The sequence below is a fragment of the Astyanax mexicanus genome, chromosome 1 (assembly GCF_023375975.1).
Source record: "Astyanax mexicanus isolate ESR-SI-001 chromosome 1, AstMex3_surface, whole genome shotgun sequence".
In the NCBI taxonomy this organism is placed as follows: domain Eukaryota; kingdom Metazoa; phylum Chordata; class Actinopteri; order Characiformes; family Acestrorhamphidae; genus Astyanax; species Astyanax mexicanus.
The window spans coordinates 59,764,821-59,780,361 of NC_064408.1; the positions used below are offsets into that span (position 1 = coordinate 59,764,821).

At 36.6% G+C, this 15,541-nt stretch overlaps 1 protein-coding gene across 3 annotated transcripts in view; it reads right to left on the minus strand.

Annotated features, from left to right (window-relative positions):
* cdc42bpab (CDC42 binding protein kinase alpha (DMPK-like) b) overlaps nt 1-15,541 on the minus strand; it is a 91,215-nt gene that overhangs the window by 49,727 nt on the left and 25,947 nt on the right. For all 3 annotated transcript variants that reach the window (XM_049481006.1, XM_049481009.1, XM_049481003.1), the window contains exons 2-4: nt 12,521-12,612; nt 4,049-4,132; nt 3,585-3,680 (exon numbers count right to left, since the gene is read on the minus strand). In XM_049481006.1, the coding sequence (XP_049336963.1) occupies nt 3,585-3,680; nt 4,049-4,132; nt 12,521-12,612 (272 nt within the window). The remainder of the gene's footprint in view (nt 1-3,584; nt 3,681-4,048; nt 4,133-12,520; nt 12,613-15,541) is intronic.

Here is a 15,541-nt window from a genome sequence, read left to right on the forward strand (position 1 = left end):
GTGACATAACAAAAATACACATCATATATTTTTTTTTATTTGAATGGAAACCAATATAAAAACAAATGATCGTTATTCAGCATTCAGCATTTCCACTGAACCAAGATTAATTAGCCTCTCTTTTGTTGTAATGAAACATACAGAAGCACAATTTCATAAAAGTAGTTAACATATCAGAATAGCACACTACAAGACATATTATGATTAAATGTAAATTATCATGATAATTATGAATATTATCAACATACCCAGCTGTAAAGAGTCTGACACATGTGCACCAATTAATATGCATTTAGTCACATCATTAAAGTTCTCAACATGCCAAATCAACAGCTGGCCACTGTATGTCTATACTGAGCCTGTGCAGCTAAAGTGGGTCCATATCAGCACTGTTTTAATAACTTATCAAATCTGACCTGGTAGTCCCTAACCATCTGACCCAACATTCAGCACCCATGGGCTTCTTTAAGTATAACTGCATATCATAATTACTATTAATAATTATAATAACTGAGCACATCACTTTAAAAGGAACAGTGGGGCTCAAGTTAAGATCTGCAAAAACATTATTTAAAAAGAAAGTTTTAGAAAAACAAATCAAATGTCCTGTTTGACCGCAAAAGATCTTCAGCGAGTGGATACATTTTTTTTAACAAGGTTAACACTAACAAATAGTTTGACTAGGGAAGCACAAACTTGTGCATGCAACAATAGACTACTTTATTATTAAATCAATATCAAATCACTATATTAGTGTTCACCACCAAAAATGTACACTTTATCCTCATTTTTTTGTTGTTTTTATCCCCTTACTTTTCCAACCTGACTAAAGTCCACCGCCTCCGGTTTGACCTTTACAGTGCCATTTTCCTTCTTGCCTCAGTCAAGATTCAAACCAGGGGAGAAAAAAAAAATCCTCTCATCCACTCCAGCCTCACTGAGCTACCTGCCACTTCTCATTCGCCCACTCTCCTGTCTGCCATCATTCCCTCACTCTCTCCTTCACACTCCATTTCAGACCTCTTATCCTCTCAACACTCGCCTTTTTCATTTATTCAACAGCAGATTTACAGTTGAAATCACAGCATTTTCTTTCATATTATTATTATTATTAAAATATTTTTGCAAAAACAGTCTACATGTAATGCTTGTGTTTAATTACAAGAAAATGTAAAAGAACCTTTAGGAATACCCAGGAATTATTTTAGTACAATAATAACTAATGAAAAGTAGTCTGATTGTTATATAAGTATTAAATATAGACCTAATCCAATTAAAACTACAACACTGCTCAGTACTGCTCATGTCTTTTACTAAGCACAATTAGTAATAAGGAGTGTAATCACAGGGCATCTCACGATACAATAATATTATGATATGTTGCTCATGATAACAGTAAATCACGATAGTATAATTCTGCGATACTTCATATACAGCTCTGGAAAAAATAAAGAAACCACTTCTGAATCAGTTTCTCTGATTTTGCTGTTTATAGGTATATGTTAGTATTGAGTACATTTTTTTTTATTCTATAAACTACGGACAACATTTCCCCCAAACTCCAAATAAAAATATTGTCATTTAGAGCATTTATTTGCATGAAATAAGAAATGGCTGAAATAACAAAAAAGATGCAAAGATTCCATAACCCTGGTTTTTAATTACAGTTTTCTTGCATCTTGGCATGTTCTCCTCCACCAGTCTTACACACTGCTTTTGGATGATTTTATGGCACTTCTAGTGCAAAAATTCAAGCAGTTCAGCTTGGTTTGATGGCTTGTGATCATCCATCTTCCTCTGAAATATATATTACAGAGGTTTTCAATTTGGTAAAATCAAAGAAACTCATCATTTTTAGGTAGTCTCTTTTTTCAGAGCTGTATCTAAAGACAATTCTCTACGATACTTCAAAGTATTTGTGTTATAGAAGAGAATAAAATACTTCTAAATAAGCAAATAAATACCAGTCAGTTTAAACCAACATCCTTCACCTCTAGATTACCCTATTCATTTGATAAGCTTAATGGTGGAATCAAACTGGGGTCCAAGTTCTAGGGAGTTTATGGAGAGCATAGGTTTCAATAAAAATATTTCAATGCAATATGATCCAAACTATACAATATATTGTGATATTAATATAATTGTCCCATCCCTACTGACTAAACATCTACAGTGCAGGCTAGAAAAAGCAAATCCTTAAATTTAATAGCATTCATATTAATAAGCTTAATACAAATGAGGAGGCATCTTAAGGGTTTGTACTTTAAATATATTCAATCAATAGTGTTAGGGTTTAAGCCCAGACTTCAGCAAACATTTTGGGTCATTGTCTTGTTGTATAACACAAGGTTTCTTCAGACTGAGTTTATGTACTGCTGCCCCTACATTCTCCTGTAAAATGATTAAAAACCCCTTTTTTTTTCATCTGAATGCTAAATTTTCAAAATGTTTAACAACAAAAAAATACAAAGATGACATTATGTATCAGTAGTATTAGTAGCAGCTACAGGAAGGTGTTAAATTTGTAAATTTGGTTTGTGATGTCAGCCCAGACTGTTCATTCCTTTTCCAAGCAATAAAACGCCATTCCAGGCATGTCTTCATATCTCTACAAATAATCACATTCACTAGCTGCTGAAATTGTGCCGCTGTAACTCGCACAGATAATCTATAACACAGCATCTTTCTCCTCCCCACTGCTCCATATATAAACACAGACACAGGAAAATGTGTCTCACTCCGTGGGGGTCTGAGACAGCTAAACACACACTGCCAGCTGTGAGATCATTTCCCCCTGAAACATTCTGTCTATGACAGCGGATTCACAAAGCAGCACATCTTTCCAATTCCAAAAAGCTTATCTGTCATGAACAGGCAGAAGGTAAGCAGTATGTTTCCCGTTCATGCTTACACTGAACTCTCTGGGAGTGATGCCACCAAATACGAGGACCAGAATGTCCCATGCCAGTTCTACAGCACTTATTTGTAGAGAGCGCGGTGACAGAAGATAATATTTTATGATTATCATGATAAATAACACCATGAGCATTTTTTGACCATACAGTTTATATGATTGGAACAATAGTTTACTTGTTATATAGCAAAGAGAGCATAATACGTTCTGTTGAAATGTTGTTTGAGAAGCCCACTGAGTACAATTATTTTCTTTTTTTTTTTTTCTTTTTTTTATTGTACTTTTAAAAAAGTAGTTAAAATTATTGGGACACATTGCAGTATGTGATTCTTTTTTTTTTGCCAATGAAATTTGTTTTAAATTTGTTGTAAAAATCCACAAATCCACATGGTTTTATGGTTTAAATTGAACAAGCAAATTTGTGTTTTCAATATAAAGGTAGAAAACACAATGGTATTTTGTCATTACTTAATATACCATTAATATTACCATTTTCTTAACACTGACCAACCGACCACATGTTAAATGAAAAATGTGCAAATAATATCATTATATCTTACTACTGGATATAGTGCAGCACATTTCTCACAATACAATCAATGCACTGTAAGTGTCCAGTTTTTTTTTATTACATTTTAATAAACAATATAAATGAGAAAGAATTCCTCACCAAGTTGTTCTCGTCCTGGAAGGCGTAATGTAACGTGGTGATCCACTGGCTGTCCCCGTTCACCAGCACGTCCCGCTCCTCCCGAAAGCATGCCGTCTGAGAAATGAGGTGGAACACTTCTCAGGAGGCCATTTTTTATAGTTAACAGTGTATACCCCATTTCTTAGGCTGACCCCTACCAACATACATATCCTTTAATCTTTCACCTGTACAACATAAATATATTTATGGTGCAGAGCACATTTATCATTTTTTAAAGCTTCCCACGTCACGTCACAAGACAGAAGAGATATTACTGCTCTGTGAGACTAAAGGATGACACCCCATGAGGGTGATGTACATGGACAAATAAACTGAACACATGAATGAGGAAAACACATTGGTTACGGTTATAAAAATCAAAATCATTCAAACATTTCTTGGCTCAGAGCCACATCACTTTCTGATCCAAAAATCATGCTCACCTCAGCCCTCTTGAGCATCTCCCATTTGTTGAGGATCTTCATGGCAAATACTTTGTCTGCATTCTTGACCTTTACAACAGCCACCTGTGAACAAGAGGAGCATCAGTGCTGATAGCAAGTTCAAGAGACAAAAAAACATACCAACTATCAAACTTTCTTTATCTACACGACAGATAGATAGATGAATAGATAGATACTTTATTGATCCCCGAGGGGAAATTCTAGAAATTTCAGAACATTTCCATAGGAGTGTATTTCCCATTTGGGGAAAACCGCAAAAAAAGAAGAAAAAAAAAACATATATAAAAAATGACTGATCAGCAACAGATTCATGTGTTCATTAGGACTGCAAAGCGTAATTGACCACATCAACTATAAAAAACTTAGCGACACAGAATTTCATTGTTGACTGGTTGTTAATGTGTGATGGATCGAGAGAGTGAGAGAGTGAGAGTGAGAGAGAGAGAGAGCATATGAGAGAGAAAAGAGTGAGCGAAATCCTGAGCATCCTGATTGGCCACTTCTAGGCCTGTCACGATAAGATTTTTTTGTGGACGATATATTGTTCCAGAAAGTATTGCTATACAGGATACTTTAGTAATTTAAAGACTATTAAATGGCACTTACATAATGATAACAGAATAGCAAAAAAAGTAATTTTACACTTTTCAAGACGGCAAAAAAAAAATATTCATAATTATTTATTAACTAATCATTAATAATTAGTTTGGGAATGATACACTTATTACTTAACCTACTTTAGTCCACACTGTGTGTATGTAGTCACAGTTATTAAAGCATGACTGGCTAAAATACTGTTCACTGTTATATGTGTGAACAAACATACAAATAAACACAATAGACAATATCACGATTATCAAAAATTATTGAGGTCATTCTTATTTATTGTACGATAAATCGATACTGCAATTATTGTGACAGGCCTAGCCACTCCTCACGCTTAGTTGGTCAATGAAGTTTCTCTGGCTAAGTGTTGGAAAGATACTGTACTCTGTTCACTCCATTAAAATGAAGAAATGTGTTATAGTAACTTCAGACTTAAATTAAAAAAAAAAAAAACTTTATTTTCGTAGACAAACAAACATTTCAGGGAGGTATTTCGTTGGAAAAAAGTACGAAAAAATGTGAAAAATACATCAGGTATCCTACAATCTCCTGAAAATAACATCCAGCTCTTCCTATAAAATACTTTTTATAAATAATTTTTTGTTTAATATAGGAACGCCAAACTATCAAATGTACTGTCAAATTTGGTCTTGGGGTCTAAATGTTTAGCTTTCCTCACCAGTAGGAAGTACAAATGAAGGGCATGACAAAAAATAATCGCGGCCAATCGACTAATCAAATAAATAATTGTCAGATTAGTCGACTACTAAAATCGTCATTAATTGCAGCCCTAGTGTCCACATGACTGGTTGGTTCTCAAATATTTTTGTTGCATATTTAAACTGCATTAAGTTCTAAAAACAGGCCTCAATGCTTCAGGATATAGATAATGTATATTTATTCCATCTCTAACACACGGCAGTAAAAACACAGGACTGGACACGACCAGACTTAAGACTCATTTATGCTTAAAGATTAATATGGAACTGCCATGTCTGCGTTAATTTTATCCGTATTTGTGCATGCTCTCTAAAAGCTTACGAATATGGTGTAGTAAAATCATTATGACTGGAAATCGTTAAAGTGAATCACAAGCACTGCAATATTGACACGGTGCGGAAAAAGCTCAGTCAGAAAAGAAATATTTTTACGCAGTTTACAGCAGTCTACACACTGCTGTCTCTTTCATCTTTTTTGCAGTAAGTTTATCACAACCTCCTTCACAATCACAATGTTTTTTTTGTTGTTGTCAGGAACCTTATATGCAGAACTTTCCTTTTGGGCAGTTGCTTAACATCTATGTCAATGTAAAGAAAGCATAGAGGTATGTTGGCAGTGATGGTTACATTGTTCGTGGACATATTAATTTCCATACACACAGACTACTCAAGTCTTTAAAATACACATTACTCAATTCATTAAAAATAAATATGGATCATCTCAGATTCTCAGAGCAGTAGATGTCTATTAGAGCTTAAAAGAATATAATAATATACACGGCCTTAAACTGCTATCACGAACCCTAGCTTGGTTTATATCCGACATTTTTTTCAGTAAGTAGAGCATTAAAACTTACCTTTCAAATTTCAAGCTGTTTGACTGAGCAATAATAAGGAATAAGAATTCCTTCCATATATAGGATGCTGAGGCTGGAATACTAAAAATGTTTAACAAGTGCGGTGAGCAGTTCAAGGGGCTAATATCACATTATACACAGCCCATAATCTATATAGATTATGTATATGTATATGATCATATATATTATGTATAGATGATAGATATATGCATAATCTAAAAATGTCGATAAGCCTAAATCGCCTTCTAAAAACCAGTCCAAATATCCTGTAGAGTGAAAAGTGTGTTCCTCATCACTGAGTTAGGAACGGAAAGCTTATATCTATTTATGACCATCCAGTGACGCATCGCACAATTGATTTTAACTGAGAATGATCAGTTCTTCCTGCGTCATTAATAAACAAGGACTAACAGATCAGTGAAAGAACTGTTAGAACATTGATATCACTTAAGACAATAAATATAAAACAATGGAATGTTTTCAACACAAAATAATAAAAGATGTTTTGTGTATGTCAGCATGCCAGAAGAAGAACGTGATTCGTGGCACATTCTTTTGCTATAAAAACAAAACATCAGAGCTTTGACTAGCTGCTGGAATACTAAAATTGCACAACATCTAGACACAAGACCAGGCCTGCAGCTGAGAAGGCCTGAGATGTCTTCAATCTGTCAGTTCTAGATAATACCACTCCAGTGCTGAGGTAACAGCACTAACGCTCTGGCAGGGTCTCTGTTCTTTTCACAGTGATTTGATCAAGGAGGAAGCTCACTGCTCTTGGTTGTTTCACCAGTGATGGGGCAGCACTCTGTGTTTGTTCTATCATTTAGTCTGTCAGTTTCATACCTGAGCCCTCTGTCAGTCCAGTCCCACCAAACACACAGCATTCATAAGACTGTACGTCATTATAAAGCAATGCAACAGTCAGTAACAACCTCTCCTAGCTTATAAACACCAGGACCAAGCAACAAGAACAAACAGAGTTGCAAGGCCTGTCAAATAAATTATGAAATGTCATGTGAACACAACAATGGGACCAGAAATTATGACCATTCACAAATGACGTGAGAATAACATTTATCTAGTATAAATACACAGTCTGTATTGTAGTCGACATGCTGGATGAGGGAGAAATTTGCAGGTGTAAAGACCCGATCATTATGGAAAAACAAATGGAGTGGGCTCCTCAGAAACAATTTTTGGTCAATGGTGGTGTTAACTGTGGACTGAGTAGGGAGTGAAGCATCCTGGGTTGCTCAACTTATATCTGTTACACAGTTTGGACACCCAGTGTGTGCGCCATTTACCCGAAATAAAAAGCTCTTACTTACAGCAGCCCCACCTCACAAACTACTTAACACTTAAAAGATCTGTGCCGGGTTGTTTTGGTTGCACATAACGCAGGACAACCTAATATGTCTCTTTCAGTTACAATGATTTGGCTTTACAATTAATTATTCAAATTGTGGGGTTTTTTGTGTGTTTCGTTTTCTGCACTTACTAAAGGACTACTAAAGACTACTCTAAAGTCTTATACCGGTAAAGTGGCTCAGCAGAAATATTTACTTTAGAGCTATTGCAATGACATGCCCAAAATGGCAACTTTACAGGAGAAAAAATAATTAGCCATTTCAAAATGTTATAAGATGTAAAAACTGGGAAAAAGAAAGATAAAGGTTTTATTTTTTTTTCTGACAGCTTCAATACATACTAACAATGTTACCTTTAGATGTATTACTATTAGTTGTGTTAATTAAATCAGGACAATATTCTATGATTAAATGTGATAAGTGATAAGTGACTTGTTCTTCTTAAGAAGTAAACTGATTGTTTACAGGTTATAGTGGAACAGTGTATAAATCTTGGCTCCCAAAATCCCAGTACATCTTAGCACCAGTGCAGTGGATGAGCTCGAAATTGCCTTGTTTTATTAAGGAAACTCTAAGTGTGAACTGCAGTGAATGTTTGTATGAATCCTGGATTGACAATTACTGATCAAAACAGTCAGACCAATCACTATGCAAACACTTTTCCATGACCACAGATGTCAAACTGTAAAGAACTGAAGTTTTTAAGATTAATTTGGCTTGTGGAGGACAAACACTTTTTTGGTTATTACATATTCCATATGTGCTCTTAATTGTTTTAATGTCTAATATTAAATCTACAATGTAAGAAATAAATTAAATAAAGAAATTAAGAAAAACACTGAATGAGAAGGTGTGTCCAAACATTTACTGCTACTGTACACTAGGACAACAGTCTTAATCTGAGACACTTGCTATAAATGTCCTCCAATTTTAAAGCTATGGTCGTTCAAACATAGCAATCCAGCTTTAGCTTTTCGGCTCATTTAATCCACCAGGAGGTTAAGTATAACTTGTCCCAAACTCAACCTGCCTTTCATTTTTCCTACACTTTTTTCCCACAGCTTCACTTCCTTTATTGCGCTGTTCTGAAAATGGCTTCACGTATTACGCACAAAGAAGGGGGGAAAGTGAGGGAGCGATTTTGTGCTAGATTTCCATGAGCTACTGATTCCAGCTGGACTACACAGAGAGGAACCAGAGCCGGAAAAGCCCAGCAGAAAGCAGCATGTCTGTCAGAAACTCTGCTTTAGAGGAGGAGTAGTGAGTAAGGCTCACTGAATGCTTTAGCAAGTATTGAAAATAACTTATTTTGGATTTTTCCTTAGGAAATGAATTATTATTAACAGATATGTGCCAATCAGTAATAAGGTATTGCACAATATTATGTATACAGTAGATTCACACCCACAGATTCTCAGTACGCTGTCACATAATGATATGAGATGTTTGTTCAGCTGTTTTAGTATGTTATTATATTTCTCAGCTCAAGGCAAAATCGCTTTGCTGTCTTTTCTCATGTGATTTGCATTATAGAGTACTGAGGATACTGTTAGAAGTTTAATATAACAAAAGTTAACAAATGACATTTAGAGGAATGTTTTACATGTGTGCTTTTGCAGAACTGCTTGATATGACTTCAAATCAAAATTACAATTTATAATTCATTCTTGTAATGTGCGACAGACATTGTATGTTTTGGTTTTAAAGAATTATCTATATATTTTCATTCATACAGACATATAAGACGAGACAATACTGTTTATATCGATATAGACTATGCTGCAATCCAATTACCACATTTTTCACACTATAAAGCACACAGTATTATGAGATGCACTTTCAATTAAACATCAATTTTCTGGTCTATTTTCATACATAAATCGCATTGGAATATAAGGTCCATGTTAAGTGACAATAGTAAGGAACTAAGTTGTTGCAATGTTTCCCTTCTAAACTGTAAAAAAACCACTTTATTTTAAAGTCAAACAAGCGCTGGATGTTAATCAACATAGATTTCTCTCCTAAAAACTGTTTATTTCAGTAAATAAAGTGCTTCGGTTAATTTACAGTAAACTTAGATTACCAATATTTTCAACAGCACGGTTAGTAGCAGCGCTAGTGGCTAGCAGCACTAGCGGTTAGCAGCTAATGCCACCCGACAGCGCTACACAAGGAACCCTAAGTGTTCCGGTAAGGGTGATATCAGCTAGTGGTTCGTCCCACATAGCTTGTTGTAACACGGTAAACGCACAGGCTACAGTCCGATATACTCACCTCTGAACTGTGAAAGAGCTAGCGCTTAGCGCGGTTAGTGGCTAATGCTAACGCAGACTGATGTTTCCATCTCCAGAATAAATCTTATGTTCACCTACAGCTAAATTAGAATAAAAAAAAATAATAAACATGTAGTTTTGTCTTAGAATTATATTTTTTCACCGTAAGGGATGAAAAATATCAAGATATAGATCATATATTGCCTTTTACAAAAAAATATTGAGATATTAGTTTTGATCCATATCGCTCAGCCCTAGTATAGTCAGTTTGAGTTGCTATGTCTGGACAGGCCAGTGTAAATTACCTACATATGCAGTAGTAGGTATTTAAAGGGACAGTACAAGAACACACAGTAAAGTACACAAAACGGAAAAAAAACATCAACAACAGCAAAATAACGTCTTTAAAATACATGGTAAAACTAATAACATGTGACAGATATTGCTTGGCACATGCCTAATTATTACAGTTCAGTTATGTTCAGTTATCTATTAAAAATAATGCAAATACAGCTGTGGAAGGCACATATATAAAATATCTTACAAATGTAAGACTGTCAAAAAAAAAAAGATTGATCTATAAAACGTATTTATTTAACCTTCTTGGAGAGTTGGCATGTTTTTAGTATTGTCCACTTAATATAATTTATTATTACATCTACTTACGTACCTGTGATTACTTAAATAATAGGGAATAGGTATAACTGAATCAAAAGTAAAAGTAAATCAAGCTGTTGAGACTGTTAAACCTGATCTTAAATATGGGATAGCAGCTGGAGCACGGCACTCCTCAGCCGGAAGTTTTTTTTAAAGGAGGAATTCTGAAGGATTTGATTCCAACAAAAACAGCAGAGGCTTCAGAACATTCCCCGCATGTTAAAGCAACACACCAGGCAAAGCTGGCACGGGCCGGGTGGCATGAAGCCGCATTCCCAGTCACCGTGAAATAAAACTCCAATAAAAAGCTCCGTTAAGCAAGCCGTGGGGGTTTTAAGCGCCGGGCTCCTCTCCAGACCCCCACTTCCCCACCCCAACAAGTTCAAAGAACCAATGCTAAACGACTAGGCCTCGGCGTGTAATCCAATAGCAGTGGCTTTTTTGGCATACTTACCTGTCTACCAAACATTCCCCAGCGACTACATCATGTTTGGTGACATTACGAAAATGCTTTAACTGCCTGAGGTGCTTTCACACAAGCAGTGCATGAAGAAAGCCCTTTACCCAACAGTGCATTCAACATGTGAGGGAAATTCTCACACACGGCCCCTCCTCTCTCTCTCTTCAAAAACAAAACTCAGGAACTGTGACGGGCAAGCTTAATTATCTTCATACCGTATTATCATTTTAGCATATGACATCTGCACTTCATTAAAGCTGAACATCACTACATACTTTTAACTACATCAATGACATTATTACTGGACTTGTCTTAATGTCACTGATGTTTATGGGCTATATTTGTGCTTGGAGTTTACATTCATTTATCATGTAAAGGCAATACTTCATTTATTTGAAACAAACAAGAATCTGGAACACATTTTAATTTTTGGGAGAATTTTCCCTGGTCCAAAATGAACACCTTCAAGCTGGACTAAAGTTTACAGATGACCACACTGACAAAGAAAAAGTAATCTTAATTAAAGTTTCATGGATAAATGGGATAAATCGTTAGCTGTGTGGCCACAATAACCAAAAATATAATTTATTTAAGAAAATAAATGATGCATTCAACAACATTAAACCAACTGTTTAGCATGGTGGTGGTAGCATCATTCTATTGGGGATGTTCTGCTGCTAGTGAAATTTGTACATTACACAAAGAGGATGGAATAATGAAAAAGGAAGGCTCAGAATTCTTCAACATTCTTGATTCCTAAGATTTGAATACAGTTGGATCTTGCAACAGGACTGTGACCCCAAATATATACATCAGAGGTGGTTGTAGAATGTATAAAGCAGGCAAAACCAAAGTCCTGACATTAAACATATTGAATGTGCTTTAAGTCAGGTCTGTGCCAAAAAAAAAAAAAAAACTAAACGGAACTTTATCAGTTCTGTCAAGAACTGTGGCTAAACATGCACCCAATATTCAGTTAGAAGCTTGTTGAATGCTAGTAAGTGTCTTCCCCAGGTACAAAAGACTCCAAAAATTAAACCTTGTGTATCAAATTGAAAGACATTACTAAAAACCCAATTTGTCTGGACTTTTAATGACTGTATGTAAATTTCCAACCACAACTGCACTATACGCTGACTTGTTCACAAAGCGTCTCTGTATTTCTAAAATACAGTCATATCGAAAACATTCAATAAAGATTAACGTATTATTGGTACATGCACCATTAAGGCTCCTCTCTCTCACTGATTAAGTAAAACACAGACAAAATTTACAATATTCAGCATTTATATCTAGATGGATTTCTAAGTTCAGTTTGCTGTTGTCTAACGTTACTATTGTACAGCATGGCTGTCTTTGTTTATATGGCGTTTTAACACAAATCTCTGAGGAATAGTGAAATTGTTTATATACGGCCCACCTCTGCTCTAAATGCTACGGTGGCCTTTACGAGAAGAAAGGTCTTGTTATTGGTATTGATGTAACTCAGAGCTTGAGCTGCATACATACCTCTCCAAATGCCCCTCTGCCAATCACCTTCAGGATCTCAAAGTCCTCCTTACGCAGGCGCATCTGCTTCACCTTGGAGGTGAAGGGTTTGGCTGCAGAAACAGGAAACACAAAGACAATATAAGCAACATTCTGCACTACACTTCTTTACTACAGTCAGTTTCAGAATGTCAACCTTTTTTATGTCTGATAGATGTTTCCATTTTTAGTTTATTAAAGCGGTGGATCTGAACCCTGATCATGCAGTAACCACCTCTCTGCACACTGTGGTGTTTTCCTTACCAACACACCTGATCCAGATAATCAGTTAATTAACTGCCACTTACTGAGTGGCAATGGGTGCCTTACAACAGGAAAACACAATTTTCCCAAATGGTAAAATTGGTAATAATGATTGAAAGTGGGTAAAAAACAGTGTTATTTATCTGCAAATTGTACAGGAGGCTAAAAGAGGATGCTAAACTCTTTCATTCAAAAAATGTGCATCTTCATCATCACCTTTTGACATATTGTAAATCTGGCAGATGTATTGTACATATTGTTTTTTTACCTTTAGATCCTTACATGGTGAAAAATCTTTTAACATTGACTTTAACTGAAATTTAAAAAGTATTTATATTTATATTTATTTATATGTGATAATGAATATAGGCTTACATATAATGCAGTGATATTAAACAACAATTACAAATACAAAGTCATTAACATTATCTAACAACTGATGTGGAGAGAATTAACTGTGATTTCACAATGCAATTGTTTTGTATATAACAAAACAAATTTATGAGTTCTATCTGTATCAGTTTAAAACTGAGAATTTGGTCAAAACCAGCACAGTATAATCCAAGAACAAATGCTTGGTCTCCTGTGAAGTTTCTGTAGGGAAGTGTAGGGAAAGGAGTTCAAATTTCTGTACAATCAATTGAAACAGACTGGGTGGCTACAAAGAGATTATGTTGAATCATTGCTGTATTATAAATCACATGTTTACTGTTCTTGTGTCAAGATAAACACATTGAAAGAGTTGCAATAACATTGTTCAATAACATCAATGGCATTACTGGTGTGCAACTATATTCACACTGACTGTGCTCACTTGACATAACTGGGCTGGAGGTAGAGTGAGGCAGAGAGAGACAGAGTGAGGTAGAGCTAGGTAGAGCAAGGTAGGGTTTGGTGGTATAATGGAAAAAAAAAGTTTACCGTGGTATTTTTACATTTTAATAGCCTTTTAATGAATCAAACTAAATTTTGCATTTGATATTTTCTTCAGTTTAAAAATAACCCAGAATTGTTTGGTGGAATTTATCATGTATACACAGGACTTGAGCAGCTTACACATCTCTGCCATGGTTATACCACATACTGCTGTAATGTTTTGACCCAGAGTGATGGAAAAAAAAGGCGTATACTGTCTAACCCTAAGATGAGGTAGAGTAAGGCAGAGAAATGAAGAGTGAGGCAGATTGAGATAGAGCGAGGCAGAACAAAGCACAGTGAGAAAGCAAGACAGAGCGAGGCAGAACAAGGTGGTGCGAGGCAGAACAAAGCACAGTGAGAAAGCAAAACAGAGCGAGGCAGAACGAGGTAGAGCGAGGCAGAACAAAGCACAGTGAGAAAGCAAGACAGATCGAGGCAGAACAAGGTGGGGCGAGGCAGAACAAAGCACAGTGAGAAAGCAAGACAGAGCGAGGCAGAACGAGGTAGAGTGAGGCAGAACAAAGCACAGTGAGAAAGCAAGACAGAGCGAGGCAGAACAAGTGGGGCGAGGCAGAACAAAGCACAGTGAGAAAGCAAGACAGAGCGAGGCAGAACAAGTGGGGCGAGGCAGAACAAAGCACAGTGAGAAAGCAAGACAGAGCGAGGCAGAACAAGGTGGGGCGAGGCAGAACAAAGCACAGTGAGAAAGCAAGACAGAGCGAGGCAGAACGAGGTAGAGCGAGGCAGAACAAAGCACAGTGAGAAAGCAAGACAGATCGAGGCAGAACAAGGTGGGGCGAGGCAGAACAAAGCACAGTGAGAAAGCAAGACAGAGCGAGGCAGAACGAGGTAGAGTGAGGCAGAACAAAGCACAGTGAGAAAGCAAGACAGAGCGAGGCAGAACAAGTGGGGCGAGGCAGAACAAAGCACAGTGAGAAAGCAAGACAGAGCGAGGCAGAACAAGGTGGGGCGAGGCAGAACAAAGCACAGTGAGAAAGCAAGACAGATCGAGGCAGAACAAGGTGGGGCGAGGCAGAACAAAGCACATTGAGAAAGCAAGACAGAGCGAGGCAGAACGAGGTAGAGTGAGGCAGAACAAAGCACAGTGAGAAAGCAAGACAGAGCGAGGCAGAACAAGTGGGGCGAGGCAGAACAAAGCACAGTGAGAAAGCAAGACAGATCGAGGCAGAACAAGGTGGGGTGAGGCAGAACAAAGCACAGTGAGAAAGCAAGACAGAGCGAGGCAGAACAAGTGGGGCGAGGCAGAACAAAGCACAGTGAGAAAGCAAGACAGAGCGAGGCAGAACGAGGTAGAGCGAGGCAGAACAAAGCACAGTGAGAAAGCAAGACAGAGCGAGGCAGAACGAGGTAGAGCGAGGCAGAACAAAGCACAGTGAGAAAGCAAGACAGAGCGAGGCAGAGTGAAGCAGAACAAGACATAGTGAGATAAAGCAAGATAGAGCGAGGCAATGAGGTAGAGTGAGGTAGATTGAAGCAGAGCAAATTAGAATGAGGCATAGTGAAGTAGCGCGAAGCAAAATGAGGCAGAGTGTGATAGTTTGATGTGAGCATTCAACCTCTACCTCTAAAATTAGTGCAGTCAATGCATTGTATTGTTGCAAATAATTTTTCTAACGAAAGCAATCATATATATTTTTCTTTTTTAGAAACATTTTACGTGCAAACATGAAGAAGTGAAGAAAGAGTTTTAAATAAGACACATTTTATTATTTAAATACTAGGAATACAACGCTGTATAAAAAATAACTAGAAAGGCCTAATACATGGTTTTTCACTGGACAGGCTCCATTATTACAATTT